Here is a 26991-nt window from a genome sequence, read left to right on the forward strand (position 1 = left end):
GAAATATAAAATATGAAATTAAAATAAATAAATGAATTGCATTAAAAAAATCCGACTCCCTCTCTGCTCTAATGAAGGCCGGGAAAAAAAAGGTGGGATACAACTTTGCAGAATTTCATTTTTGGCTGGGGGTTCTAGTTCCCATTAACCGCAAGAACTGTGGGATCTCTGTACTTGCAAAGCAGACCTTGCGTACATTTCAGTAACTCCGTGACGCACAAACATCTAAAAAGCATGTCGGTAGGGCTGTCCACTAACGCCATTTGTCTTATTGCGAATATTTTTCACATTCGCGATTAGTCTTTTTCTTTCCACTTTGACTGTAATGCCGAGGAACTAATATCAAAGCGTAGCAACGCGCACACGCAAGCAAACATACATCTACACTGTTTTGTGGACATCATGAAGCACAAATGTTAGTTGGTTAAAACCATTTGATTTCAAATTGTTTAGAATTGTTAAGTACTTTTGTCACAGACGTTTTGATTGACCACTGAATTTTCTTCACAAAATGGACATGCTTATTTTATTAACAGTTTTATTGCTGCCAATATGCCTCTTCTTGATTTACAGGGCTAAAAAATGTTTATTTAATTTTATAGTATTATTTAATTCACTTTTACCTACAAAATGGACAGAGGTTTATTTTCTGGTTTATGTCTCTACTGACAGAGGATACTGCCTATTTGGTTTATGATAGTGTATTTTTATTTACTTTTTGTACGAATGCTATGTTCAATAAAAGATCTATTTTTCATTGTACCTATTTTTTTCCTTTTGTTTAATATCATATGCCACATAATTAAATCAACTCAATGCTAAATTTAATAAAAAAATAATTATATGATTATTTAACTTATTTTTTTCATAGCCAGTGATTACTAAAATAGGAGTTAGTTGCAGTTCAAGTTAGGAGTGATTTTGAATGCCTACCTTTACATTCTCATGGACAGACTGGAGCTGGGCTGCCTGGGCAACAAAGGTCTGGTACAATTTTTGCATGGCCAAGGTCAGGTCTGGGAATATGATTAAAATAAATATTCTGAAATTCTAAAACACTGCCAACAACCATGACATTTCTTTTGTGAGTTTTAAGACAGCATACCCTGTGGGGTGATGTGAGAGCCATTGCTCTGTGTTGTTAAGTGGTTCTCCAGCTCCTCGATCTGCTGTCGGTACTGCTGTAGTTGCACCTCAAATTGTGCTACCAGGCAACGGAAATAACTACACAAAACAAAAATATAATTATGTAAATGTTCTCCATAAACGTGACTAAAATGTGGTAGTAAAGGGCTACTCACTCTGAAGGAGCAGTGTTCTCATGCTGAAGTCCAGGGGGAGTCTTTTGTGTATGAAGAGCTATGTCAGCATTTTTCAGCTCCTTTATTCAGAAGGTGAGGGTAAAAAACAAAATATTCTAGAATTCGGTCATGGATTGACATTTTAAATTTCAGCACAGAAATCCTAAAAAGGTCATGTCTCATTGAGAAGTAGTGTCAATCAGAGCATATTCAGATTCAGATTCAGATCTACTTTATTGTCATTCTAGTACACGTGTATACAGAACGAAATGTCGATGCATCTGACCCCCACAGTTTCCTTGAATGTACAGATATAAATAAAGTTGTATTGTAATTGGCTACGTATAGTATTTTACCATAGTGCCGATAGTGCAAGAAGAGTAGCTAACCAGATGTGCAAAATGGGCAGCCAGGTTAACAAGTCAGGTACACAGTAACATTAACACTGTAACAATAACGCTGTAATTACCATAGTGCAGAGAGCAATGTGCAATGAGTGGCAAGCTATAAAAAACTGCCAGTAGTGCAAAAAGACAGATTAGCAGCCGTTTAGATTTAAGTTAACTATATGTTAGATTGACCATTTAACAGTCTAATGGCCAGGGGGACTAGACTATTGCGGAGCCTGGTGGTCCTGCACCGCACACTGCAGAACCTCTTCCCAGAGGCTAGCAGAGTGTAGAGTACTTCTGAGGTAAAGTGCAAAAAAATTATGTAGACTACCTGTGCAGTCTCCAACTTTAGCTTTTCAATGGCCACAGCCTGCCGTTGCAGGCCGCTGGCACTGACAGACAGTAGCTGCTTGAGGGTCTTGATGTCATCTTGGACTTTTGATATTGGCTTAGACGACATTCTGCTGATGTCCTCCTGAACCTGTTTCTGCTCTTTGACAAATTTTCTGAAACAGATGGAAGAAAAATATTCATTTTTGAATGACTTCCTCTTTCATCATACAAAACATACTCATGGATATTGATTGAAGGCTTAGAAACAAAGATGGTTTTATTCAATGGTGGGTAAGAACCAATCTGTTCACAAATGTGTGTTTTTAAATTTGATCAAACTCCATTTAATGAATTATAAGGCACAGTAGGAGCAAGTGTGGGAGATACTTACTGGAAATTCTCCACATCTTGGCAAATGACTGGAGGTAGGTTTTCATCCCTCAGAGCTTTACTGTCCCTAAGACAAAAAAATACACAATTGTGTTTGTCAACGACATAAGTGCGGATTAAAATAAATTGTGTTTTGTATATTACTTCACAAAAAAGTAAACCCTTTAGAACAGGAGTATAAAACGTAATGGCTGTGGGCACCTAAGAGCACATGAGTAGCCCGCAGACAGGTCCTGAAAATAGCTCTTAAGTCATGGGCCATGGCGATTTTGCAGTATATATATGATTTCTTATCGCCATATTTCATTAGTTGACTTCTAATAATAAAAACCTGGTCATAACAGTAACAACATACTAATAACATAGATTGTCATTTTAGAAATGTGTATTAAAATGGTAACACTTTGCACAAATCAGTATAAAACTAGCTCACAGCTAGAAAAAAATAAAATTGGGACCCCTGCGCTAGGTTTTGGGAAATACAGAGACCCCTTCCTACTTCACGCTTCGGTTGCCGCTGGTTCACCCGTTTGCATATTTTGAATGCAATTGGGTTTATTGTCATTGATATCAATGTATCGATCATAGTGGTCGTGAGAGAGCACACAGAAAGTGCTGAACAGGGCAATTTGTGTATGCGTGTATTGGATGGATGTGACCGTTTGCGTACGCGACTGTGATAGGCTGGTGTATGCTGTCAGTCAAACAACCGGGGTGGACATACGCAGTCTGTGTCTCCGAATCAGAACAGAGAGATAGCGACCGCTAGCTTTTAACAGTTCGTTACATTGAAAATGAAAGTCAAAAGAACCCAAAGAAATGTTGATCAGCACTGGGTGCGCCATTGAATATTTTCGGGTCGGGAAAGGACTGAGGCGGGAGATAAAGCAATAGCAAGGCAGAAGGTCCGGCCTACTATTAGGGCTAAATTAAAACCTTCAACAAGCCACCCCTGCGGAGCCTGTATTACAGCAGATCCATTAACCCCTTAACGTGCCATCAGAATGGGAGTGAACAAATTCATGTCTATACAATGTCACCAGTCATGAAATACGTCCTGCCTCATATAATTGGAAAGCCATTTTAAAATATTCTGTTTACCAAAACACCATGATCTGTCTGAAACAAGTTTGGCATTAATCTCACTTCATTTAAGTGGTCAGAGTTATATACAAAATGACTTTAGAATTTAAACATCATATTTTGTAATCTGTGATATAGTTCTATTATGATGACTTACTGGGCATTGGCTCCAGATGTGTTACTTTTCTTCTCAGAAGAGGCACTGAAGTCAATCCCACCCAAGCCAATACTGGGAGCTGGGGCTGCCGTCGCTGCTGTTGAAGTACCCAACAAAGAACCTAAAGATAATCCTGCACCTCCTCCAAGAGTTGTTTGACCCAAACCTGGAATATAGGGTGCAAATATAAACTTATTTCTTTTGAAATTGCAATCGTGTATTGCTAGAGTGTATCTACCCTAACCTGTTGATGCTGTACTTGAAAAAAGACCCCCACCCAGTGAAGGGATAGTTGCGGCAGCTGTCGTGGTTGTAGTGCTGCCAAGGCCGAGCGAGAATCCTGTTGCCGTGGGTTGTTGTGGCGCAGTCGAGGTAAGGACAGAACCGAAGGTTAAACCGGTTACGGTTGGAGCCAAGGAGCTGGTAGTTGCAGCGGTGAGGGAGAATGGGGCGGCTGAACCAGTGGGTTTGTTGAAGGCTAGGCTGAACCCAGTTGAAGCTGCTGTAGAAGCTGGGGCACCTGAATACATGGTAGGAATTGCATTGAGGATCTGCTGTCCAGTAAAGGTTGGTGTAGTAAGGAATAATACAGAGAACAGTTTTATACAAAAACATTGGACTTGGAATTTATCTTAGAAAGTCTCTCGAGTGTAAAACAAAGGAAACTTAAAGGTGGTATCCGAAACCTAAAAATATTCCACTTGCTGACACTATCTTCCTGCTGAAATCACGATTGAAGCTACATATGGTGCACGAGCAAGAATGTGACGTTTTTAGATGCACTTGAATAATTGTTTCCTTTTTTATTTTTTTGCGGTTCGGGTTGGCATTTGGACTATATTTCGAACGAAAATTATAAATGTAACTAGGGTTCTATGAGTCCTGTACGACAGCCAGGAGCAGTGCTTCAACCACTAAATATTACCTTTACCCATGCACAGTTTGAGAAGTGCATACCAAATTACAGTTTTTCGCATCACCTCCAATCGTTAGGAGGGTCTATAAATTGCGGTTAGCCACTTTCAGAATCTTAGGGATTCAGAGTTACAAGATGCCCACATAGAACCATTGTTACATTAACAACTTTTGTTCTATTCCGTCCATACCATCAACAAGGGGCGGTGCTTCAAGCACTGAATGACTGATGCCAGTACAGTCTCAAGGACAAGCCACAGCCGAGGTCTCTGGACATGGGGGCGAAAGCCAGGGAGGATGCGTCAAAAAAGCGAGACGGCGCCAGCACGGCGGGCAATGTACAGCCTAGCTGAAGGTCTCCTTAGGGGAGCAATGGCCAGCTCCACATCAGGCATCTGGGCCAAACCAGCACTGGTCGCATCCTGCATCGCAGCCAAAGAGCGGCCAACGGTCAAAAGGCGCGCAAAGGCCCTAGTACCCCTACAGGAGTGCAGCTCCCACAGAAAATCCTTGCACACTGTCACGATAAAGGCAGCATTAGGCCGCCTGTGCCAAAAAAGGCTAACGCAAAAAAGCGACACACCAAGCCAAGGGAAGGGGCGAAAACGCCCCCTGCTTGGCTAGCACGCAACTAAACGCAGAGGGGAGATGGTGCGAGATCAGCCTACACGGCGCGCACCACAAGTGGGGACGGCGCTGTCACTACTATTAACCCCTGGATGCATAAGTGGGATCAAAACTGATCCCATGGATAGTTATTCTTCAAAATCTTAGAAATGTTTTTTATTAATACTGTCAAATTCCAGGTATTCCTAATAAAACATGTTAAGACATGATGCTCTGGGGATCATTTTTTCGCCACTAATGAATGAATGAGTGTATGTACTGGTAGGTCATGCATCCAAGGGTTATGTACTCAAAGAAAATTAATTTTCATTTTAAAATGAAGAAAAGAAATTTCAATACCCGTCTAAAAAGTCACAAATAGTTGGGGCCAGTTGGGTGCGCCTAATAGTCCGGAAAACACCGTGTATGAAACCACCAGTTTAAAATCAGTTTTGAATGACAGAAAGTACAATGTAAAATGCAGACCTAATGTTAGTCCAGCGGTGGGAGCAGATGCAGCAGCAGCAGCACCTGGAATCAAGGGATGGAATTAAACACACAAGAGCAGATTCCAGATACATAATAAGTATGAAATCAGGGATAAAATAATCATAAAACTTGTGTAAAATCCAAAGACAAATACGGTCTTCACCTGAAACTGGTGTGTTGAATGAAAATCCTCCCTGGGGTTTTTGACCAAAAAGACCTCCTCCTAGGCCAAGGGATGGGGTGGCAGTACTGGTGGTTGTGGCAGCAGAAGCCCCCAAAGCGTTTCCAAACGAGAAGCCACCAGTGCTGGCCGCAGGTGCACTTATGAAAACAGCAAAAACTGATTGAGACAATGCTACACGGATTTAGGATAGATTAAGATAACAGGATCTGTCTGTTTATGAACCAAACCACATTCCTTTAGGGGGAGTTAGTACAATTAACATGACACAGTATAACATTACAGGTAATGACACACAATGACGTCACCTTTGAAACAGTCTCTGGTGGAATTGATCGTTTGTATTCAACATTTCTCAATCAAGTGGGGTTGGACGCTGTCTACTTGCTGGGGCTAACGTGTTAGCTAAGTCGCATCGATTTTAAATACCTGGTTGCTGTTCCGAATGAAAATCCCCCTCCAGCGGCGGTGGAACCAAGAGTTCCCGTCCCAAAATTAAATCCAGACATTGTATTTGAAGCATTAATCACCTTTAGGGTCTGACAGCACTTTCAAAACATTAGCATAGCTTTGCAATTTAGCTTAGCACAAATGGCCGCGTGAGGGCCACAGCCGTACCAATTTAACCTCAATTAATATTTTGTACGACGACCATTTTTCCAAAACAAATTACATTCAGTTGCTTTTCCGTGGGTGTCCTATATAAATATACTTTGGTAACATATAAAAAAGGGTCAACTACCAAGGTGGAACCGCGCACCTCACATGGGGTGATTTTTCCTATTCCCCGCCTGCTGCTAACCGAATGCCAAAGCATTTTGGGTAAAATTAGAAGAAACTACATTTCCCAAGCTGCAAATCTCTTGAGCGCGTGACGTGTTAGTCAAGTCTACACAGTTTCCCTAACAAGAGTAAAAAAAAATAATTTTGGAATACCGTTTATGATCATATTTTTAAGAAATAATTACGTCATATTACAATTATATTACTTTAAACTCAAACATAGAACAATTATCATTTGAATGTATTGAATACGTTTGTTTATTTCCTGTTTCACCATCAACTGGCAGTTCAATTACTCTTATTTTGAAAAGCCTTACATCTTCAGCATAGGCGTGATTTCAGAGCGCTTTACGCGGATGCAAGTGTGAAGTAATTGACAATAAACATACTGAAATGCACTCGACATCGCCGTCCCTATTTGCGTAGTCCATTTCAAAAACATTTTTGGATAAATGGTAGAGTTATATTTGGAAGGCGTCGTGTGAACTCTGAAGTCGCTGACAGCTGTTACGACCCGGAGACATGGAGCATATCCGAACCCCGAAGGTAGCTAACATTTTTCTAGCTAATTGCAGTGGATGCAACGTAGACAGTAGGTCGGCCCTTTATCAAGGATGAACGCTCAACTATTCATATAATTTGCTTGTTGCTTGCAATTTATGTGATATGCAATTAATATCTAGGTCTCACTAGCTTGCTTGTTTCAAACGTGACATGCATCTCAGCTTTAGTTTTACCTTGCAATTGCACCACTTTAATTTACTCTTGCAATTGACACACCCTCGCACTGTTGATTGACTTAACCAAGCTGTCAATGCAAATTGAAACAAGATCCGATTAAGATAACCACGCTGAGATGCAGAAACCAAAATCGTGCATCACTTCAATGAATGCGTTGATACTTAAGTATACATCGCAAAATGTTTGTTATGTCAGCGATGGGCACTCTCAAAACACTGGGAGATTGTCAAAATCGGCTAACTCGGGTCCAAAATGAGATTGAATGATCCAGATTGAGAGTGAGACCATTAAGTGGCGCTGTTAGTGTGTGCAAAGGGTGTGCAATTAAATAGAAACACATTACCACTCTCCCTATTTTAATTTTTATCCAAATTTTGCTCATGTAGTGGGGGTATTTGGTGGAATTGACGCCATAAACATACATGCCCAGAGACTGACTTCCTGTATTGTGCATAGTTTAGTTGCTCTCACCACAGTTGAAGCAAAGACAGGAAAAGGGAAACGGGTGAAAAATGTCTGAGTCACTTAAATTTGACTTAATAGTACATTATCAAGTTGGATAGTTTGCAGGATAAAGAACAATCTTGGCCTCTGGAGCGCCTCCCTAGAATCATATTTTAAAAGAAAAGTCAAGTCAAGTCGAGTCATTTGATGGTTGTGTGTGTCACCTTTCTGTTTATGGTGTAATAGGCTGTAAATTGCAACTACTTCCCTTTTTAAAAAGACAAAAAAGGTGACATGGGTGAATAATTAACTCGCACCTACACAAAAGTTGACTGCAGCTCACCTGCAAATTCTAAGGAAATTGAATGAATGAAAACTTTTATTTCGAACATTAAAATAAAAACAGGACAAAAAATAATGAGTCAACAACAAAATAATGTCACATAACATGTTCGAAAAGGGGTAGTCAGAAGCAGATGCTTATTTTTCCTACCCCTTTATCTTCCCTATTAACTACATTTTACAAATCCTCCTTTCCTCTTATATGTAAAATAACAAAATCTCATGGATATACCTATTGCATAGGTCAGATATCAATAATTATAATAATTACAATAATCACAGATTTTATACACTAATTTTCGCAATAGCCATCCTTCAACGTCATAATGCGCCTAGTTACCAAATGTCACTGCGCCACCAATGATAATAACAACAATAAAAATAAACATAATATTTATAATAACAGTTCTGATATAATAATAGCAACAATAACAACAAGTTAACCATAGTTTTAGACGCCAATCTCCCTCATATCCCATTTTCTTCATCCCTGTATTTCGCCAGTAATGCTTTTTTGTATTTAAATTTGAACACATGGATAGTTGGACATTGTTTGATCTCATCTTGTAAATTATTCCAAAGTTTGACTCCACACACAGACACACACATACTTTTCCTAGTTGTTTTCACCTTTGGGATTTTGAATTTATTTGAAACTGCAGCTACTTCTCTTTTTAAAAAGACAAAAAAAAAGGTGACATGGGTGAATAATCCTAACTCGCACCTACACAAAAGTTGACTGCAGCTCACCTGCAAATTCTCAAGAGCAATATGTAGAGTTGTGAGTGGATTGAGATGTATTGTTTACCATTCGCCTAGATTTACTTGGGACAAACCGTGGTAAGCACCAGGTGGTCAGGATTAAATGGCACTCCAGCTGGCGTCATGCGCTACAAAAATCACATTTTCCAAGAGGTGTCAGCAACACTCACAACAGCACATCACCCTTAAACTGTATCCAGGTTATTTTGGTGTTTGTGTGAATTTTTAATCCTGTGCATGTTTGCAGGTGGAACAGGTGCGCCTATTGGATCGCTTCAGTAACAAATCCACCAGCGGCACGCTGTACCTCACAGCAACACACCTCATTTTCGTAGAGAGCAATTCCAATAACTCCACACCTGCAGGGCAAGAGGTTTGGGTAAGTAGTTTGCTGTGTTCTTGATTGTCTAAATTGTCAGCTTTTTGGTATTAAGATGAAACGAAAATTGTTTAAATTTGCAATATTTTTCTGAATATTATCAAATAATTTTACTCCCACAGCCCAGAAAAACCATTATGTATTGTACATTAAAGTTTTTCTTTTAATTCCATTTAACTTTGGTTATCTACATTATTTAGTCGTCTTTGGTAAAATGTGATGTTATATTACATAGTGTCATTGAGTGCAGTGTTTATAAACCAGTGTGCTGGGGCTCACTAGTGTTCTGTGAAACCAAACCTCTTTTCTGCTGCATGAAATTGCTCAACTTTATGTTTGTAACAAAACATGTCATTGCTTTCTTCTGGTGATCAGCCAAGTAACTGCTGTAACATTTATCCATATCAGTTGGTGGCAGCACATAACTTATTATTTTAATTTTATATACTCAACTAATTATCTACTCATAAGGTGGTACAGGGACATATGATTAATATTTTCTATGAAGCTGTTTAAGATTGCTCTGCACAGAATAATACAAAGAATCAAATAAAACATTTTTAACTAAAAAAAGGTAGAATCGAATTAGAAATGTTTTTTCCACTTGTTGATCATTTCTGCTAATTTGAAGTCATTTTTATTTTTCTGGAAGAAGATACAGATATATTAAAACTTGAAAAACAAGTTAAAAATACAATTAAAACCCAAATTAGAGCAATAATCCTTATCTTGGTGCTACCAAATATATTTTTAACATTCTCAACATAAGCTCTGCCCTGAGATTTTTTAAGAAAAGGTTGAAAAGCACTGATATAGTGGTCCATCATAGAATTACACTCATCTTGCACAATAGTCCTAAATTCTGAATTGTCTGACCAATATTTGTTATTTTTTGACCCTGTAATACAAACGAATACAACCCTTTAAATTTCTCTGTAGATTTTACACCACCACATTGCATCCGTAGAGAAGCTTTCCCTCACTACCTTGGGCTGTCCATTGGTCATCCAGTGCCATAACTTCAGAGTGGTTCACTTTGTGGTGCAGAGAGAACGTGACTGCCACGATGTCTACAGTTCACTTTTGCGCCTATTGCGGCCTGGTACGTGACCTATTTGTTCCACATTCTTCAGTGTTAACCGTGACCGTGTGTGAATGGTCTGCATTTAAATGCTCTGCATTTATATCGCGCTTTTCAAGTCAATGAAGACCTCCCAAAGTGCTTTACAATGTGCTTCTCACTTACCCATTCACACACATTCACACATGGATGGCATCAGCCATGCTTATCAGGGGCATTAGGGATTCAGTGTTTTGCCCAAGGACACTTCATCATATAACACGGAGGAGCCGGGAATCGACCCTGCAACCCAAGACGAGCGCTTTACCTCCTGAGCTACTTCCGCCCCAAAAAGAATCTTGTGTGTGGAATGTTCTGTTACCCACCAATATCCATTGATTTATAACATTCTTTTATTAGAGGATAGCACAGAACAAATCAATTGGTATCATGTCCTTGTATTCATTTACTTTTTCAATTATAAGGAATCATATATTAATTGACCTCCCCGTCCACCCAGATTTAAAAAGAATAATTGCCAAGTGGTAGATAAGTCTCCGGTTCTGTAATCCATGGTTCACGGATCCCTTAACACCTGCGTCATCGGCGCACCACTTGCTGTGGTGTGTCTCGGGCATGTACAACCTGGTGATGCCCATCCATCTCCAGGCCGTTTTTGGGGTTAGGGGTTTGCTTTGCTACATGAAACAGATAGTTCCGGTTTTCATGGTTACTAGTAGCAGGAGAAGTCAAGTCAAGTCATGTTTATTTGTGACACCCTTAATCACAAGGAGTCTCAAAGGGCTGCACAGATCACAGATTATTGCAAACCACAGACTATTATGACACCATCCCCTGATCTAAAACCTAGATGATGGCAAGGTAAAACTCAAAAACCTCAACATGAGGAAAATGAAGAAACCTTGTGAATGGACCGCACATGAGGTAATCCCCCTTCCAGGATGACCAGGCTGAAATGGACGTTGCAATAACAAAGAAAAACCCTCCTGATCTGACTCTGACACATCATCTGGTCGCCGTCGTTTTCCGTGTAAAGCAGGAGTCGGGACCTATGGCTCTTTTCATGAGTACATTTATTTAAATCTTTTCTATGTCGTTCCACAAGCTAAGCTAATTGTACATCACGTAAAGCTGAAACAACACTGTGATAGGTGTCACAAGACACTATACTACTATATAGGGAGTGTTTCCGCATTGCAGTGGTTAGCACATTCACCTAACACGCGAGAGGTCCACGTTAGAGACCGGGTAGAACATACATCGGCCTGGAGAGGGATGGGCGTCACCAGGCTGTACTTGACACACCACAGAAAATGGTGCCTATACGACACTGGTGTTTAAGGAAACCAACCAACCATCCACACATAGGGGACAGCTTCAAGGTGTCACACCAACAGACTTCATTTTGGCTTCATGTCAATAAAGATTTTTTTTAATATAAAGGCCTATTGAACATTGCATGTTCACTGTTGAGATACTTTATGATGAAAACCCACAAAATAAAGTGTAAACAAACTTTTTGGGGTGTATCAGTAGCAGCAAGATGGCAGACGGTGATGTAAACTCTCTCCTCTGAGAGGCTTGTCTATGTGAAATAAATGCAAATATTTTGATCTGTGTAGGTAAAAAGACACATTATATGATAGATAAATCTTTTATTTTTCACTTTTAATTTTTTATTACAGGTTTAACCTGAAATGCCATATCTATTCTTGTTGCACACAGTGTTTTTACTCGATGACAAAGAAAATTTAATTCAATAATGTATTGTGGCTTAAATACCACAAGGAGGCGCTAGATATCCCGAAATGTCTCATTAAGCAATTGTATTAAGACGGTTCTGATATTTTTCACCGAATTTAAAAGTTACCTGTTTCATCCTACGATTCGTAATATTACATTCATAAAAATGCAAAAATAGCTTAAATTATGTATTTTGATGTCTATTGCTACTTTAACATTTACTTTAAAAAAAAAAAAAAAACTTTTCAGTTGCCTTGTTGACAATTTCCTTCATTTTGTGCAGAGTCGTTCGAGGAGCTCTATGCATTCTCCTACAATCCCAAACAGAATGACCAGCAACGTGAGGATGGGTGGCAGCTCATCGATTTAGGGGCAGAATTCGAGAGAATGGGCGTCCCCTGCGACCAGTGGCAGCTCACTGATGTCAACCGAGACTATAAGGTTCTTAATAATTTAAACCACAATTGAGCTATAGACACACAAATTAGCAAAGTTGGTCATTTTTCTCTGACTGGAGAGAAGGTATCGTTCGAGAGAAGGTGTTATTACATTTGTCCAAAAGGAAGCGCTGATGCCTCAGGCAAGAACCTTAAGACAAGCGTTATTACTGTATTTATCCATGTATAGTCCTTTTTTTCTACCTAAATTAAGAACCCAGTTTGGGTGTTTTTATACTAATGTTTTACTGTATTTGTGCAATAAATGATCAGTCAAAAAACATTGCTGATCACAATCGCCAAACATTGAATGCAACAAGAATCTAACCCGGGTAACAGAGGTAAGAGCGCCTAATCCTAATCACTGGACCGCCAGCAATACAGATGACATATGAAAAGGCATTCGGTTTTATCTCATTATCACAGTATTTTTTTGTCACGGTACCAGAGATGATGGTGATCGGAATGAGTAGAGAGGTGTTGTAAAAGGATAGTGGGATGTTTAGACGTGTTCTAAGGGATGGGCAGGGCACCATCATGATGTGGCAGGGGTAAACCAGTGAAAGCTGCTGTTGAACAGAAGAGTATGTTGTGTCACCCTGACATTGTCAGCCTGAGTGACAAGGCCGCTTCCTCGTGTCCCGTTTCACCTGAAGAGACGAAAATATGACCAACTTGGGTGCCGAGGTGCTTAACTTGTTTGATTGTTTGGGCATTTGGGTTGACCATGGTCCCAAAACATTTTTGTGTGTGTTTTTTTGCTACTTTTCCCTTTTTTATTTCCTTTGTTTATTGTGTATGTGTTTGTCTTGCTGTCGGTCAACCCTCTCGAGGGATATGACCAGGGTAGATAGATAGACCAGAGACGAATGTTAAAAAATAGACAAAACGGCAATTTGTCCTGAAAGATTTAAGTAAATGTTAAAAAGCATGACATAGTAGACATTTTCTGGTGTATCTGATGATGAACTTTGAAGGACATTAAATAAACATTGTAAATCTTATGTAATTATTATGTTCATAGTTTAAGTTGTCAATTAATGAATTAAATCATGGCTGCACCTATTCAACACCATTTGTCACATACATTGCTTAGAAAAGAATAGAATGTTAATCATTGTCATTGTAACACGAAATGTACAATGAAATTAACATTGGTCTCCAGTGCCCTGAATAAAAATAGTACGACGATGAGATCAATCGAATGCCCTTTCAATGTCCTGTGGTTGGGATTCAGCGCTCTCAATGTCGTTACCCGGTTATAATTCCTGTTGCATCCAATGGCAAAATTTGAGCTGAGAAGAAATAACAAAAAAATGTATACAGATTTTTCATAAAAATAGTAGTTCAAATGTGTGATGAAAGCCTCTAAATAGAAAATCATGTCTTGTTTCCAGATTTGTGAGACGTATCCACGTGACTTGTATGTCCCCATCACGGCCAGTAAGCCCATTATTGTGGGTAGTTCCAAATTCAGGAGCAAAGGACGATTCCCTGTGCTGACTTACTTCTACCAAGAGAAGAAGGTTTGTTATTCAACACAAATCTTTGCGGCTCATGAGATGTACGCTAACCTCAATTTGGTGTACTAATATTGATGTTTCATTTAATGAAGTGGTTGTATTGTCGAGATTGTGTTTCTGTAGTGCAGTGGTTAGCATATTCATCTAACATGCGAAAGGTCGCCGATTCAAGACCGGTTAAAACATGTTGGCCTGGAGAGGGATGGCCGCCACCAGGCTGTACTTGCCTAAGACACACCACAGGAAGTGGTGCCCTTACATCCCTAGTGGTTAAAGGATCCAATCAATTATTGTAAAGATCAGCTAACGCATTTGTGTGATTAATGTTAATTCCTAATAGGGCTGTGAAATAATTTGAAATTATATTATTTTGCCATTTAAATAAAAAAAAACTCATGCAAATGTATTCATTTCAAGTTTAACTTCTGTGATAAGGAGCGATTCGTGAATGTTAAATTGGCTTTAAAGGGACAGTGTGAATCATTTGCCAACTAGATGCAGCTCGTAGGGTGGAACTGTAAACAAGTGCTAAAAAGCACAAGGAAAAACCCAAACTACTATTTTCTTTCTCATCCTTTTGCACCGCATTTTGTGAGTTTTTATTGTTTCTTTGGGTACCCGTAGCAGCAAGATGGAGGACAATCATCCCTCTTGGTGAGGGTCATGTTTAGTAAATTGAATGCAGATTTTCTCGACCCACAAGTATTTTAAATAATGCAAATTTATATGGTAGTTTGTGTAATTTACACTGTTTTTTTAAATGAAAAAATATTTTTAACCAACAGGTTTTTTTTATATCTGGGATGCTTTAAATAATACACACCGTCCCTTTAAAACTCTTCAGAAAACATTATTTTATTTTGCATTTGATTATTCTCCCCCCCTCCTTTTTTTTTTTTGATGATATTGATCAGCAGTGGACAAACTTTTTGAGTGGCGGGCCGCATTTGGTTAAAAAATTGCAGAGCTGCGTGGCCAACAGTAAAAAAATCAGATTTTATTTTCTAGGTCCGATACTTTGGCAATGCATTACTTAATATATATCTAATTTTTCTAGTCAAGTCATGTTTATCTGTGATGCCCTTAATCACAAAGAGTCTCAAGGTGCTGCACAGGCCAGAGTATTGCAAACCACAGACTATTATTACACCATCCCCTGACCCAAAACCTACATGAGGGCAAGGAAAAACTGGAAAACCTCAACATGAGGGAAATGAAGAAACCTTGAGAAGGTACATTAGGCATTTGATCATTAAATACCCATGCAAACTAATACACTATTTTATTTATTTATCAATTGAAAATTCATCATTGTTTTTATTGAAGCAAAGTAATATATGATGCCCCATTTTTAAGCTGTACATTTTTACATGGTATTTAATAAATAAAATAGATATATGAGAAAAAATGCATTTAAAAGCATGAATACATTATCTTGATGTTGGCGCAGTACACATTAATGCTTTTTGAAAATTACATTTTTGGGGACGGAGACTCGAAGGCACATTGAGGACAAGGGTGGCACCAAAATAACAATTCTTTTAAGTAATACTTCTGAAAATGTTTGGTTCGGCAGGCCTGAAAAAGTCTTGTGTTCTGTGGGCCATAGTTAGCCCTTTATTTGTATCAGAATGTTGCAGCTATGATTGATAATTAAAATGTTTTGTATTAATAAGTCTATTCCACCACAAAAAGAATGCTTTTGAATTGCTTAACTTTCAGACCTTGGATTAAAATATTGGTATTATAACAAAATAAAAATAAAACTGAAGAGAATTGAAGATTTGTATAATTGTTTGCCAGCCCCCATGGAACATGCACTGTAATACGTTTTGACAAATACTGTGCTTGTGTATTTGTGTTATTTTTGTAATCGGTTACTATTGTTCTGCCGGATTTTGGACTTTTCATCACAGGCGGCAGTTTGCCGGTGCAGCCAGCCCCTCTCCGGCTTCAGCGCTCGCTGTTTAGAAGACGAGAGCATGCTACAGGCCATCAGCAAGGCTAACCACAACAGCCGATTTGTTTACGTCATGGACACAAGGCCAAAAGTAAGACAATACCCACCTTTCCAGAACGTGATAAGCGTATATCCATTGAAAAGTACTTTCCCTAATTATGTTTTTGTGATGTAAACTAACACAGTTGAACGCGCTCGCCAACCGAGCTGCAGGCAAAGGCTACGAAAACGAGGACAACTACTCCAACATTCGCTTCCAGTTTGTTGGCATCGAAAACATCCACGTGATGAGGACCAGCTTGCAAAAGTTGCTGGAAGGTCAAACACAACTGTTTTCAACAAGCGCATATTTTTGTTTTTCATCAGGTATTCATTTCTGCCATCTGCTTTGTGTTAAGTGATCGGAGCTCGGTCCCTCTCCATGAGTGACTACCTGGTAGGACTGGAGAGCTGCGGCTGGTTGAGGCATATCAAGGCTATTGTGGATGCAGCAATCTTCCTGGCTAAGGTAAATTAGTGAGTTCAATGAAATCCTTTAATGAAAACCAATGAGGAAGGTTTTATGACAGAAATACAACATAAACTATTTTTTCTGTCCTTTAATATTTTAGTTATTTCAATATCATACATGAAAACACATGTTTTCATACTTGGTAATCGATAAGTTCATAGTTAAGCAGACACTCAAAACAAAGAGAATCAATACAATTTGATCTTGCAATGAGAACAGGAGAGGACTGTACAAAAAAAACCGTATAGATGCAAAAATTCCAACCTGTTCTGAAGGTCCTCCCCTGAAGCCTTTATTTGTACTTAATCTCCTAGCTTACAAAAAGCAGATCCGGCCTCAAGGGTTTGGAAATCAAAAAACAGCAACCTGATTGGCTATTAGTGAAAAATATGTATACAGTGCATTATGTCAAAATAACAAACAACAGTGAGCAATAATATTCCAAATACCGAACAACCCTGGCATCTTAAAAAATCTTCTTTGCAAGTGTCCAATAGTAAAAACAGAAGAACTTTCTTTCCAGTAAGCAGGTAGAACAAACGTATCAATAACAAACACAATCACAGTTTGACATTTGCCTATCCATACTAATTTGGGGCCGTAATTCCATGCTCTATTATTTCCTGATATTTTTTATTTTGAAATACTTTTGTTTCTATGAAACCATTTTTACTCGAGGAAGGAACTATGTTGGTAAAATAGGAGTAACTTCATTTACAGGAGTGGAACAGAACATAATTGAGAAACACTGATTTACAGTACTTTGAGGCATAGTCTTGTCTAACATTAAAATCTCTGCTTCTACCTATTGGTAATCTTAATACTTCCAACATGGGTAGTATTAAAACTAAAAGTAGCACAAAACGGTCAAATATTCCCAAATGAAATGATCAGTATTTTTACACGTTGACTGGATATTTTGACCATTGTTTGGGATTCTTTGGCCCTGTCTCATTGTGCTGCCTAAAAACTAGGCTGTGACCCGTGAAGGAGCTAGCGTGTTGGTTCATTGTTCCGACGGGTGGGACCGGACGGCACAGGTCTGCTCCCTGGGGGCTCTGCTTATGGATCCATACTATCGCACCATCAAGGGTTTCATGGTACCACTCACTTGTTACATTCATGTTCCTTCTTGCCACTCGTGTTTCCTTCAACTTGTTTGGTAATATTATTTATCAGGTGCTGATAGAGAAAGACTGGATCTCTTTCGGACACAAGTTTGCAGATAGGTAAGATGTGTTTAAAGATTTCAATTTCTAACCTATATCTTTTTGAATACACAGAAAGATTTACTATTCTTTGAGTTTTGAGTTTTTCCTTGCCCTCATGTAGGTTTTAGATCAGGGGATGGTGTAATAATAGTCTGTGGTTTGCAATAATCTGTGGTCTATGCAGCCCTATGAGACTCTTTGTGATTAAGGGCTATACAAATAAACATGACTTGACTTGAATATTACAAACCAAATACAGGATGAAACAACTATACAGTCAATATTTTTTAAATTATCAGATGTGTAAAGAGTTTAGTGACCCATTGTATATTTCATTGGAACAAATAAAGTAATCTCTTGTTTTTTGTGGGTTTTGCATTCCAATAACGTCCCGCGATAGTCGAAACCTGCTAAGTAGAAATCTTTATTTATTCATTTATTAATTACTTAAGAACACACTCAATTTACAGGCTTAGGTATTTGATAACAAATAAACATACTCTAGTTTATCTTTTTTTTTACAACAAATTTATATACTGTATAATGGTAAATTTACAAAATAATCTTGCTGTTTAATTGCACAACTGTATGGATTAAGGACATGACCCACTTTATATGACACTTTGCCACTACCATGTGGACATTATAGAAAACTAAGGTAATGCACCTTCTTGTTCTGCCCTATTAAAGACATATATTGTTTTCATTATCAAAAAGAAAAGCACCAGAGAGCCAATAGGGAGCGCCAAAGACTTGTATGTGGCTCCAGAGCAAGTTTAGCAAGTCAAGAAGTCCACCTTTGTTGACTATTGAATCTCCCTCTGCCTCTTGCTTATTTTGTGATTCCAAAGTATTTTGTTGACAAGAAGGCTTTTAGAGAAACTTAAAACTAAAAAGATTTGAGCATAGGTAATATGAGTTGGTCAAGCGGTTTTACGTGTGTGCTCAACTCAGACTGCAACATCAATGATGTGCAGGGAGACCAGCAGAAAGGGGGCGGGGCAATGAGCCAGAATGAGCCAATTAGAATGCAGAACACAATGTACGATGAAAATCCGCGAAGTAGCGAAACCTCAATAAGTGTTACTGTAATACTGTTATTATGAAGATCGCCATTTTAATCCAAACTCCAACTAACAGGTGTGATCAATTGGATGGAGATCCAAAAGAAGTGTCTCCTATCTTTACTCAGTTCCTGGAATGTGTTTGGCAGCTTTCTGAGCAGTTCCCTCAGGTTTGTTATCAGTGCGCAAGGCAATCATACTGTTGCATTCGGTCCCAAACTTTCTTTCTTTTCTGCAGGCGTTTGAATTCAGCGAGTGGTTCCTGCTGCAGATCCACGAGCACGTCCACTCGTGTCAGTATGGAAACTTCCTCGGCAACAACCAGAGGCAAAGAGAAGAGCTGCAGTGGGTTGAAAATGCAGAATTGATGTTGTTGGAATTTGTTTTTAATGGCGACAATGACGTGATGTCTATAGTGGCTCCTCTACATACAAGATTAATTCTTTCCAGGATCAAACTCGTATCTAGAAATGTTCATATCTCTAATAGATTGTCCCCATAGGAAATAACTGGAAAACCAATGTATCCTTTCCCAACCTCCCCAAATCATCCAAATTAACCCTAAATAGCCACACAACATATTGTCCTTATCACTAAAACTCTGTTCAAATAGTAATCAAACATTGAAATACAGTAATAAGAACAAATAAAATGTGAGTTCATTTTTGAGTACATACCTCCGAGGAAGTCGGCAGTTGCTGTTGTATGTGTGGTGGTGAAGCACAAGAGACTTTTGAGGATACTTGAGTTCTTACTAACTAAATCAGTGATTTTCAACCACTGCGCCGCGACACACTATTGTGCCGTGAGAGATTGTCAGGTGCTGTGAGAAATGATCCAATGACATATTTTACAATTTAAAATTTTATAAAACATTTATGAATGTTTTTCTGGAAATATAATGTCCATTTCAAGTGTCTGTGCTGTAAGAAAACGGTGGTATTATAAATTATATTGTAATTAAACATACTGTAGTGTCATTTTATAACGTTAGTGGTGTGCCGCAAATTTTTTTCTATTTAAAAAAAACATGCCCTGGCTCAAAAAAAGGTTGAGAAACCATGCACTAGATCACGCAAAAGAGCACGCTCATGTTAGTCTATAATTTCCTGCTTTATTCCTATTGACACCATTATCTTCTTTCTCAGTTAACCCCTTTCCAGTTCCCTTTCCAGAACTCCTTGCAAAAAAAGATAAAAAGAGAAATAGTGAGAGAGAGAGAGAAGAGAGAGAAAGAAAGAAATCCAAAGACAAATAGAAAGAGAGGAGAAAAAAGAAAAAGAGAAAAGGAAGAGACAGTAAAAAGACACAGAGAGAAGGAGACAAATAGGAACAAGGAAATAGAAAAAGAGAGACAGAGAGAGTGAAAGAGAGAGAGAGAAAAGGGGAGGAAGGAAGACATATTTTAACCAACGGCTCTTTTTTCTCTTGCGCTTCCCTCAGCGTTGTCGCAAAAAACCCAAAGCAGATGAGATGTAGTTAACAATAAAAACACAAGAGTGCGGAATCGGGTATGTATGGTGGGTATGCATGTGATAACCAAGACAAGCTGTCAGTGAGCGGTCTTGAGCACTCAGCCCTCTCGTGGTAGCGCCTAGAAATTCTAACTTGGATTTTTCTTTTGTATTTTGGGTTTTTTGCTCAAAAATACATCTTGTACTGTATCTCAAATTTCTCATAACTGGAGTAGTTTGTATTTCGAGAGTCCACTGTAATGAAAATGAAATGATCTGCATTTATATAGCGCTTTTCAAGTCAATGACTTCCCAAAGCGCTTTACAATATGCTCCACATTTCCCAATAGCGGCCTTGCAGCCATGTAAGGCGCAAACCTGCTTATTGGGGGTATCAGGGGTTCAGTGTCTTACCCAAGGACACTTCGACATGTAACACGGACGAGCCGGGATTCGAACTGGGATCCCTTGATCCCAAGACGAGCGCTCTACCTCCTGAACTACTGCCGCCCTGTATATCTAATATTGAACGGAATGCAAAAGTCAAATGCCAGTGATTCACAATGGTAAGTTTGATCAGCTTGTGTTTTTGTGTTTGGTCACTGCAGGTTAAGAGAGCGGACTCATTCATTGTGGGCACATCTAATGAGTGAAAAACAAAACTACTTGAATCCGTTCTACAGCCCAGCGTTCGCCGAGACATCTCCTGTACTGGAACCATCTACCTTGCCCTACCAATTCAAGTTTGTATCCCGTATTGTGCACTTTTTTTCTTTACACTGCAATAAGTCAGACTATAATATATACCTGTGTGTGCTAGGTTTTGGAGAAACATGTACCACCAATTTGATCGTTCTATGCACCCTCGGCAGTCCATCCTGAAGACCATTCTCACGGGGAAAGAGAACAGCCAGAAGGAAGAGAGCAAGCTCAAAGCTCTGGAGTGTGTAAGTGAACATATACAAATACTGCTTGAAGTTTATTCAATGCAAAGGATTACTTTGATGCCTATACAGTGGATTGCTCCTTTTGGCCCACAATGAGTTAAATGTTGAGGAAGGCCACACATTGGTTTATCAACTATTACTTGTGGTCCACTTAAAACTTCAATTACAATTGATTTCATTGAAATTGATAACAACACGGTGAACTTTGTTTACACTACATTTTGACATGTCACACCAGGATAAACATGTCATAAAAGACTAATTAGCGGAAAGTAAGATAAATAGGGAAATATTTACAAGGTAGTGCTTGGGGACAGATGCAAGTTGTAAGTACTGTAAATTCCGGACTAAAGAGCGCACGTGATTATAAGCCGCACCCACCACATTTTAAGAGGATAACCGCTTTTGTACGTACACAAGCCGCACCTGTATATAAGCCGCATGCACCCACATTAAAACATGTAACACAATCACAAAAGTAACCCAAACCAGACATTGAGTCCCGCGATTGTAACTGAATATAAAGTACATAGTCCAAAAACCACAGCCGGCAAATTGAACGGAAAATTATACCGGTACTTAAGGTTTGATGCAGACCTACAGAGTCCGGGTCCCGTTGAAAGTAATCCAAGGAAAAAAAGTGTATATTTCCAAAGGTAAGGGTGGGAAAAATATATATCCACTATTGTCTGCTGCGTCCAAAAACACGTCTCACCTTTACTCCACTTCCCGTCCGCCCCTGTTGTTTTTGCCCCTTCTTTTTGATTCACCCGTGGAAAACATATCAGACTAAGTCTCTAAAATAAATACATTACAAAAATATACAGTTGCAAATACACATATTTACAAAGAAAGACGGTACACCGAGAGAGTTTTCAAAGCTTTAATAATAATAATAATATAACTTCCATCCCAAACCGTGAATGTGACGGGTAGCAACACGCTCGCAAAACAGTAAACGGGTCTGTTAAAAAAATATACCGTACTTGTAAAAATCACGGTAAACCATCATCCTCCTCCTTATAACTGACGCCATCAAAGTCATCTTCCTCAGTATCGGAAAGAAACTTTCTCATATAGACGTCGTCCCACGCTCCCTTATTCCAAAACACGCTAGCAACACGCTCGCAAAGTAAAATTTACGTGCAATAGCTCTGTTTCCTTCTTTATCGGATTGCTCGATTGCTTTTAGCTTGAAAGCTGCGTCATGTGCCTTTCCTTTTGCAATTTGCACGATGAGGGTAAGTTTACGCTAATTTAATTTGTGCACAAGCTAAGAAGTTGTAGTCTTCCTAGGCGCATATATTTCAGCTGTCTAAATTTCACCTTTTGTACTCGAGTGCCACTGGCGGCCGTTAGAAAAATTACATAAATTGGCCGCATCACTGAATAAGCCGCAGGGTTGAACTTTTGGGAAAAAAGTAGCAGCTTATAGTCCGGAATTTACGGTACAGTAGGGCAATGGAATTTCACTAGTCCTTCAGGATTTTTGATTGGATGACCCTGATTCTTGCCATGACATTGTCCATACAGGCTTTTATGTTAGAAGGTACAATGTCAATGTACCTTAATAAAAATAAAAGTACTGTATTAAAATCGTTTTTTTTTTTTTTTTTTTTTTTAAGAAATATCTGTACTGTCAAATTATAATCTAAAAAAATAGTCGTGATAGAAAGCATCTCACGGGCAGAGACTGTTTAGCCAATCGAAATGCAGAACACAATGCACGATGAAGACCAGCTAAGTAGTGAGACCACGAAAAGTAAACCGTGATACAGCGACGGATTACTATAATCAGACCTGTACTTTTTATAGAAGTTGACAATGAGAGTCTAGTACAGTGGAGCCTCGGTTTTCGACGCCTCTCAGTTCGAACAAGTCGGCCAAAAATTTCGAGAAATTCTTGCTTCGCTGTTCGGTCAAAAAATCGGAGTTCGAACGCCGGTATTGCGTAAGTGCGTACCCTAGGGTGCGATGCTGAGCGGCGTACGGGTGTTTTAGCCCCTTATTATGCCTCAGAAGAAAGTCAGTGCAAGCAGCAAAGTTGCTACAGGTGAAAAAAGAAAAGTAGTGCGTACAACTATTGCATTTAAGAAAGAAATAATAGCCAAATATGAAGGAGGTGTGCGAGCGCCTTCTGCTGACCACCACAAAGGTAAGAAATCCTATTCGTAAGATTACGATAACGCGAATGTACGATTAGCCTGGGTTAGCGTTATGTTTACGTTAAACATTCAAAGTAAACATTCAAGGTGTTGGAACGGATTAAAACGATTTACATTATTTTTAATGGGAAAAATGATTTCGGTGATCGAACAAATCGGTTTTCGAACAGGGTTCTGGAACGGATTATAGTCGAGAACCGAGGTTCCACTGTAATAGTAATTTCTGCATCCCTTTCTTTATACGCAGAGGCTCCAGCAGCTCGGTGTGACCCCAGTGGTGACCGCCAACCTCCCCGTGGCCTTTCCTTCAAGGGATCATCGCTCAACTGGCAAACCCCTTCCGCCGCGCCCCGACTCCCTCATCTTGGGGGCCCCCTTCAACCAAAAGGAGGTTCGTCAACAGCAGGAGGAAGAGGAGCAGGAGGAGGTGGGCGAAGAGGCCACGGAGAGCACGGACACTGAACGGACAGTAGAGGGCAGCAGCGGATCCGAGAGCCGCAAGCAGAGCTACGGCGACCTGGAAGGGAATTACAATAACGATGTGGGCAAAGAAGAGCCGGCGATCGTAAGTCTGGAGTTCGGAGTTGCACGGATGACTTGCTGAGAATCATTTTGAGGAAAGGACAAGCGCATTTTAACAATTTACTGAAAAGTATGCAGGAGAGGCTCGTGTTCTTTATGTGATTACCGTATTTTTTCATGTATAACCGCCATTATTTCAAACGCTAAAAAGACCTCGCTGTCTGAGTGTGCTTTAATGGTAATTCATTACAATATTTGGGCAGCGATTGAAAAATTGAAACGGGTCCAATGGGAATCAAATCCATATGGCATTTATGAGTGCGGCAGATTATAACCACTAGACCAGGGGTATTAAACGGGTAGCCCGCGGGCCGGATCAGGCCCGCTAAGGGATTGAATCTGGCCCGCGAGAAAACGCTGAGGGAAGCGCAAGAGAAAAACGAGCTGCTGGTTAAAATATGTCTCTTCATCCCTTTTTCTCTGCCTCTTTAACTCTTTCTCTTTTCTCTCTCCTTGTTCCTGTTTGTCTCTTTCTTTCTCTGTGTCTTTTTACCTTCTTTTGCTCTCTTCCTTTTCTCTTTTTCTCCTTCTCTCTTTCAATTTCACTTTGGATTTCTTTCTTTATCTCTCTTTCCCGCTCTCTCACTATTTCTCTTTTTATCTTTTTTGTTTCTCACATTCTCCCTCTCCCTCTCTTTTCTGTCTCTCTTTCACCCTTTATTTCTTTGTCCCACCTCTTTTTCTGCCTCTCTCTTTCTCTTATTTCTTTCTCATTTTCTTTCCCTCATCTACTTGTCCAGCCCCTGAGAGAATGTGTGTTATATCGTGTGGCCCCAGAGTTAAAAAGAGTTTCACACCCCTGCACTAGACTATTAGGGCAACAGATGAAAAGGGAAATGCATTCCAATTTATCTCATTATCACATTATTTTTTCTCACAGTGCCTCATTGTACGCATTTTTTAACCGCTTTTTTATTGAACATTGGGTCATAACCTACCCCAAACAAAATTTGCATGACACAGTCTAACATCAAAACAACATTAACAATTTTAAACACATTTTTTTATGGCGTGTTTGTAGCGTTCGACCCCAGCACAAAATCGCCAGTTATGTTTTCTGTTGTGGTTAGACACCGGTGCAAAGAGAGAAGTTCGGTCGTTTAGAGTCAGCTCTTCTCGAAAGGGAGAGCGTTTCCAAGTTTCGATTGAACTTAGCCAAATCAACATTGCATTATAGGAAAGAGTTCAGCCACTCTCACAGGCTGAACTCTTTCTCAATGCAGCGTTTTTTTGTCTAATTCCCGATAAACTTGTTATCTTTGTTTTGCAGTTTTTCTCTAATGCCAATTGTGTTTGTAATAATGCAATGTTGAATTAAAAAAAGTGTTAAAAAACAAAACTTAAAACATGGCCCGGTGAGTTAAAACATGATGGTGGCATAAAGTCTAATCAATTTCCTTTGAAATCTACAGTATAAACCTAATATGTCAGTACAATCACAGTAGTGATCTGGGTTTGAATCCTCTTGCAACCGATGTTGTGCCGAACTGGTCAAGAATATATGTTCGCTGATCAGTCATTATTCAAACGTGATAATGGATCCAGATTTGCCCTGAGGCCATTTAAAACATGATGTATGTGATCTACAATACTCCCGCTTGGAAAAAGTGAAAAATTATACCGATTTCTCATTAAAAATGAGTTGTGCGTGTTATATATAAGTGCGCGTTATACATGAATGAAAATGGTATGTGATGATTATTAAATGGTCCTATACGGGCTGATGTTCTATGTCTGTATAGTCTAAAGCTTTATGGAAAAGTCTCAATATCATGTATCATATATTGCACCTATAGAAATGCATTTCTTTTTTGTTTTTTTTAATGAATGTTGGGAGGCATTATTAAGAAATGAGAATAAATTCACCAGTAAGAGTAAATGTTGGTCTTTAGTCGGTTTTGTGATTGGGTAGTTGATTTTTTAAAAAATGAATGAATTTATGAAGGACATGCCTGCTGAGCTGTTTGATGACAAATGTCACATTAACCAGATTATCAGTAATCCTTTTTTTCATTCAGACTAACAGGAAAGCAAGTACTTTTATCCTGTGAGGGCTCACGCTACTCTAATCTTACAGCTGGAAAACTGGAAAACATACCAAACCCAAAAAAATTGGCCATGTCTGCCATTTCACCCATTTCCTGGATAAAGCAACAGTGGCTCAAAGACTTTGCAGGGGCTCAGCTGTCAGCGGTTGCTACCATTGATCACTTTATCCTATTTTACATGTCACATTGATCAGATAAGCAGACTTGCTAATGTGCATTGATCCCCAAATCCTATTGGCGAGCTGTCAGGGCAATAGCTTGGGTTGATGTTGCCTATATACGATAAGCAGGTTCACATAATCTTCCCTGCCGGTTACAGTACCGTGACTAAATATTTGCACCCTTTTGGATTTCTGTGTTTTTTGCATATTTAGCACTCACAAATGTCGCTCACAAAGCACTGTATCTGTACTGACTATCCATCCATTATCTGCACCGCTTATCCTCAGTAGGGTCACGGGGTTGCTGGAGCCCATCCCAGCCATCCTCTGGGACTGGGCAGTGGGCAGGGGACACCCTAAACTGGTTGCCAGCCAGTTGCAGGGCACACAGAAACAGACAACTCACTCGCTCATTCATACCAAGGGACAATTCAAACTGGCCAATTTACCTGACATGCATGTTTTGGGGATGTAGGGGGAAACCGGAGTTCCCGGAAGAAACCCACGCAAGCACGCGGAGAACATCCAAACTCCGCACAGGAAGGTTCGACCTCATGACCTCAGAACTGTGCCGCACAGGGGCTAACCACTGCGCTGCCGTGCTGCCCTCCGTACTTACTAATCCTCCTTAATTTCAAAAACATTAATCTTAAATCATATTTGTGTGATTATGTTATGCAAATGTTCATTAACAGCATCTTAGGAGAGTTGTTTGCAAAACATATCTTTACTTCTTGATCATACGCCCAATAGCAGAACCAATAGTTGTTCTGAGTATTTTCATACCTTGAAAGGTTTTGGCTGGT

The 26991-nt window shown here is 39.4% G+C and overlaps 2 protein-coding genes across 7 annotated transcripts in view; one reads left to right on the plus strand and one right to left on the minus strand.

Annotated features, from left to right (window-relative positions):
- The window catches only part of nup58 (nucleoporin 58), an 18507-nt gene extending 11217 nt beyond the window's left edge, over window positions 1-7290 (minus strand). The window contains exons 1-10 of one of the 6 annotated variants that reach the window (XM_088322370.1): window positions 7020-7290; window positions 5830-5987; window positions 5664-5708; window positions 3901-4176; window positions 3657-3822; window positions 2418-2483; window positions 2025-2199; window positions 1302-1381; window positions 1106-1224; window positions 934-1016 (exon numbers count right to left, since the gene is read on the minus strand). In XM_088322370.1, coding sequence (XP_088178496.1) covers window positions 934-1016; window positions 1106-1224; window positions 1302-1381; window positions 2025-2199; window positions 2418-2483; window positions 3657-3822; window positions 3901-4176; window positions 5664-5708; window positions 5830-5987; window positions 7020-7072 — 1221 coding nt within the window. In that variant the 5' untranslated portion in view covers window positions 7073-7290. Of the gene's footprint in view, window positions 1-933; window positions 1017-1105; window positions 1225-1301; window positions 1382-2024; window positions 2200-2417; window positions 2484-3656; window positions 3823-3900; window positions 4177-5663; window positions 5709-5826; window positions 5988-6276; window positions 6760-7019 lie in introns of those variants that run through there. The other 5 variants (XM_088322369.1, XM_088322368.1, XM_088322372.1 and 2 more) reach the window with 5 other exon arrangements.
- On the plus strand, window positions 6223-25855 carry mtmr6 (myotubularin related protein 6). Its single transcript, XM_088322367.1, has 15 exons — window positions 6223-7176; window positions 9167-9298; window positions 10238-10400; window positions 12406-12563; window positions 13957-14085; window positions 15999-16133; window positions 16228-16360; window positions 16441-16550; window positions 17528-17653; window positions 17733-17782; window positions 18905-18998; window positions 19067-19173; window positions 20891-21025; window positions 21103-21229; window positions 23642-25855. Exons 1-15 carry the CDS (start codon window positions 7153-7155, stop codon window positions 23996-23998), a joined length of 1980 nt encoding a protein of 659 aa, XP_088178493.1. The 5' UTR covers window positions 6223-7152; the 3' UTR covers window positions 23999-25855.
- The last annotated feature ends 1136 nt before the right edge of the window (window positions 25856-26991 follow it).

This window comes from Urocampus carinirostris, chromosome 18 (genome assembly GCF_059441175.1).
Source record: "Urocampus carinirostris isolate Australia breed hairy pipefish chromosome 18, RoL_Ucar_1.0, whole genome shotgun sequence".
In the NCBI taxonomy this organism is placed as follows: domain Eukaryota; kingdom Metazoa; phylum Chordata; class Actinopteri; order Syngnathiformes; family Syngnathidae; genus Urocampus; species Urocampus carinirostris.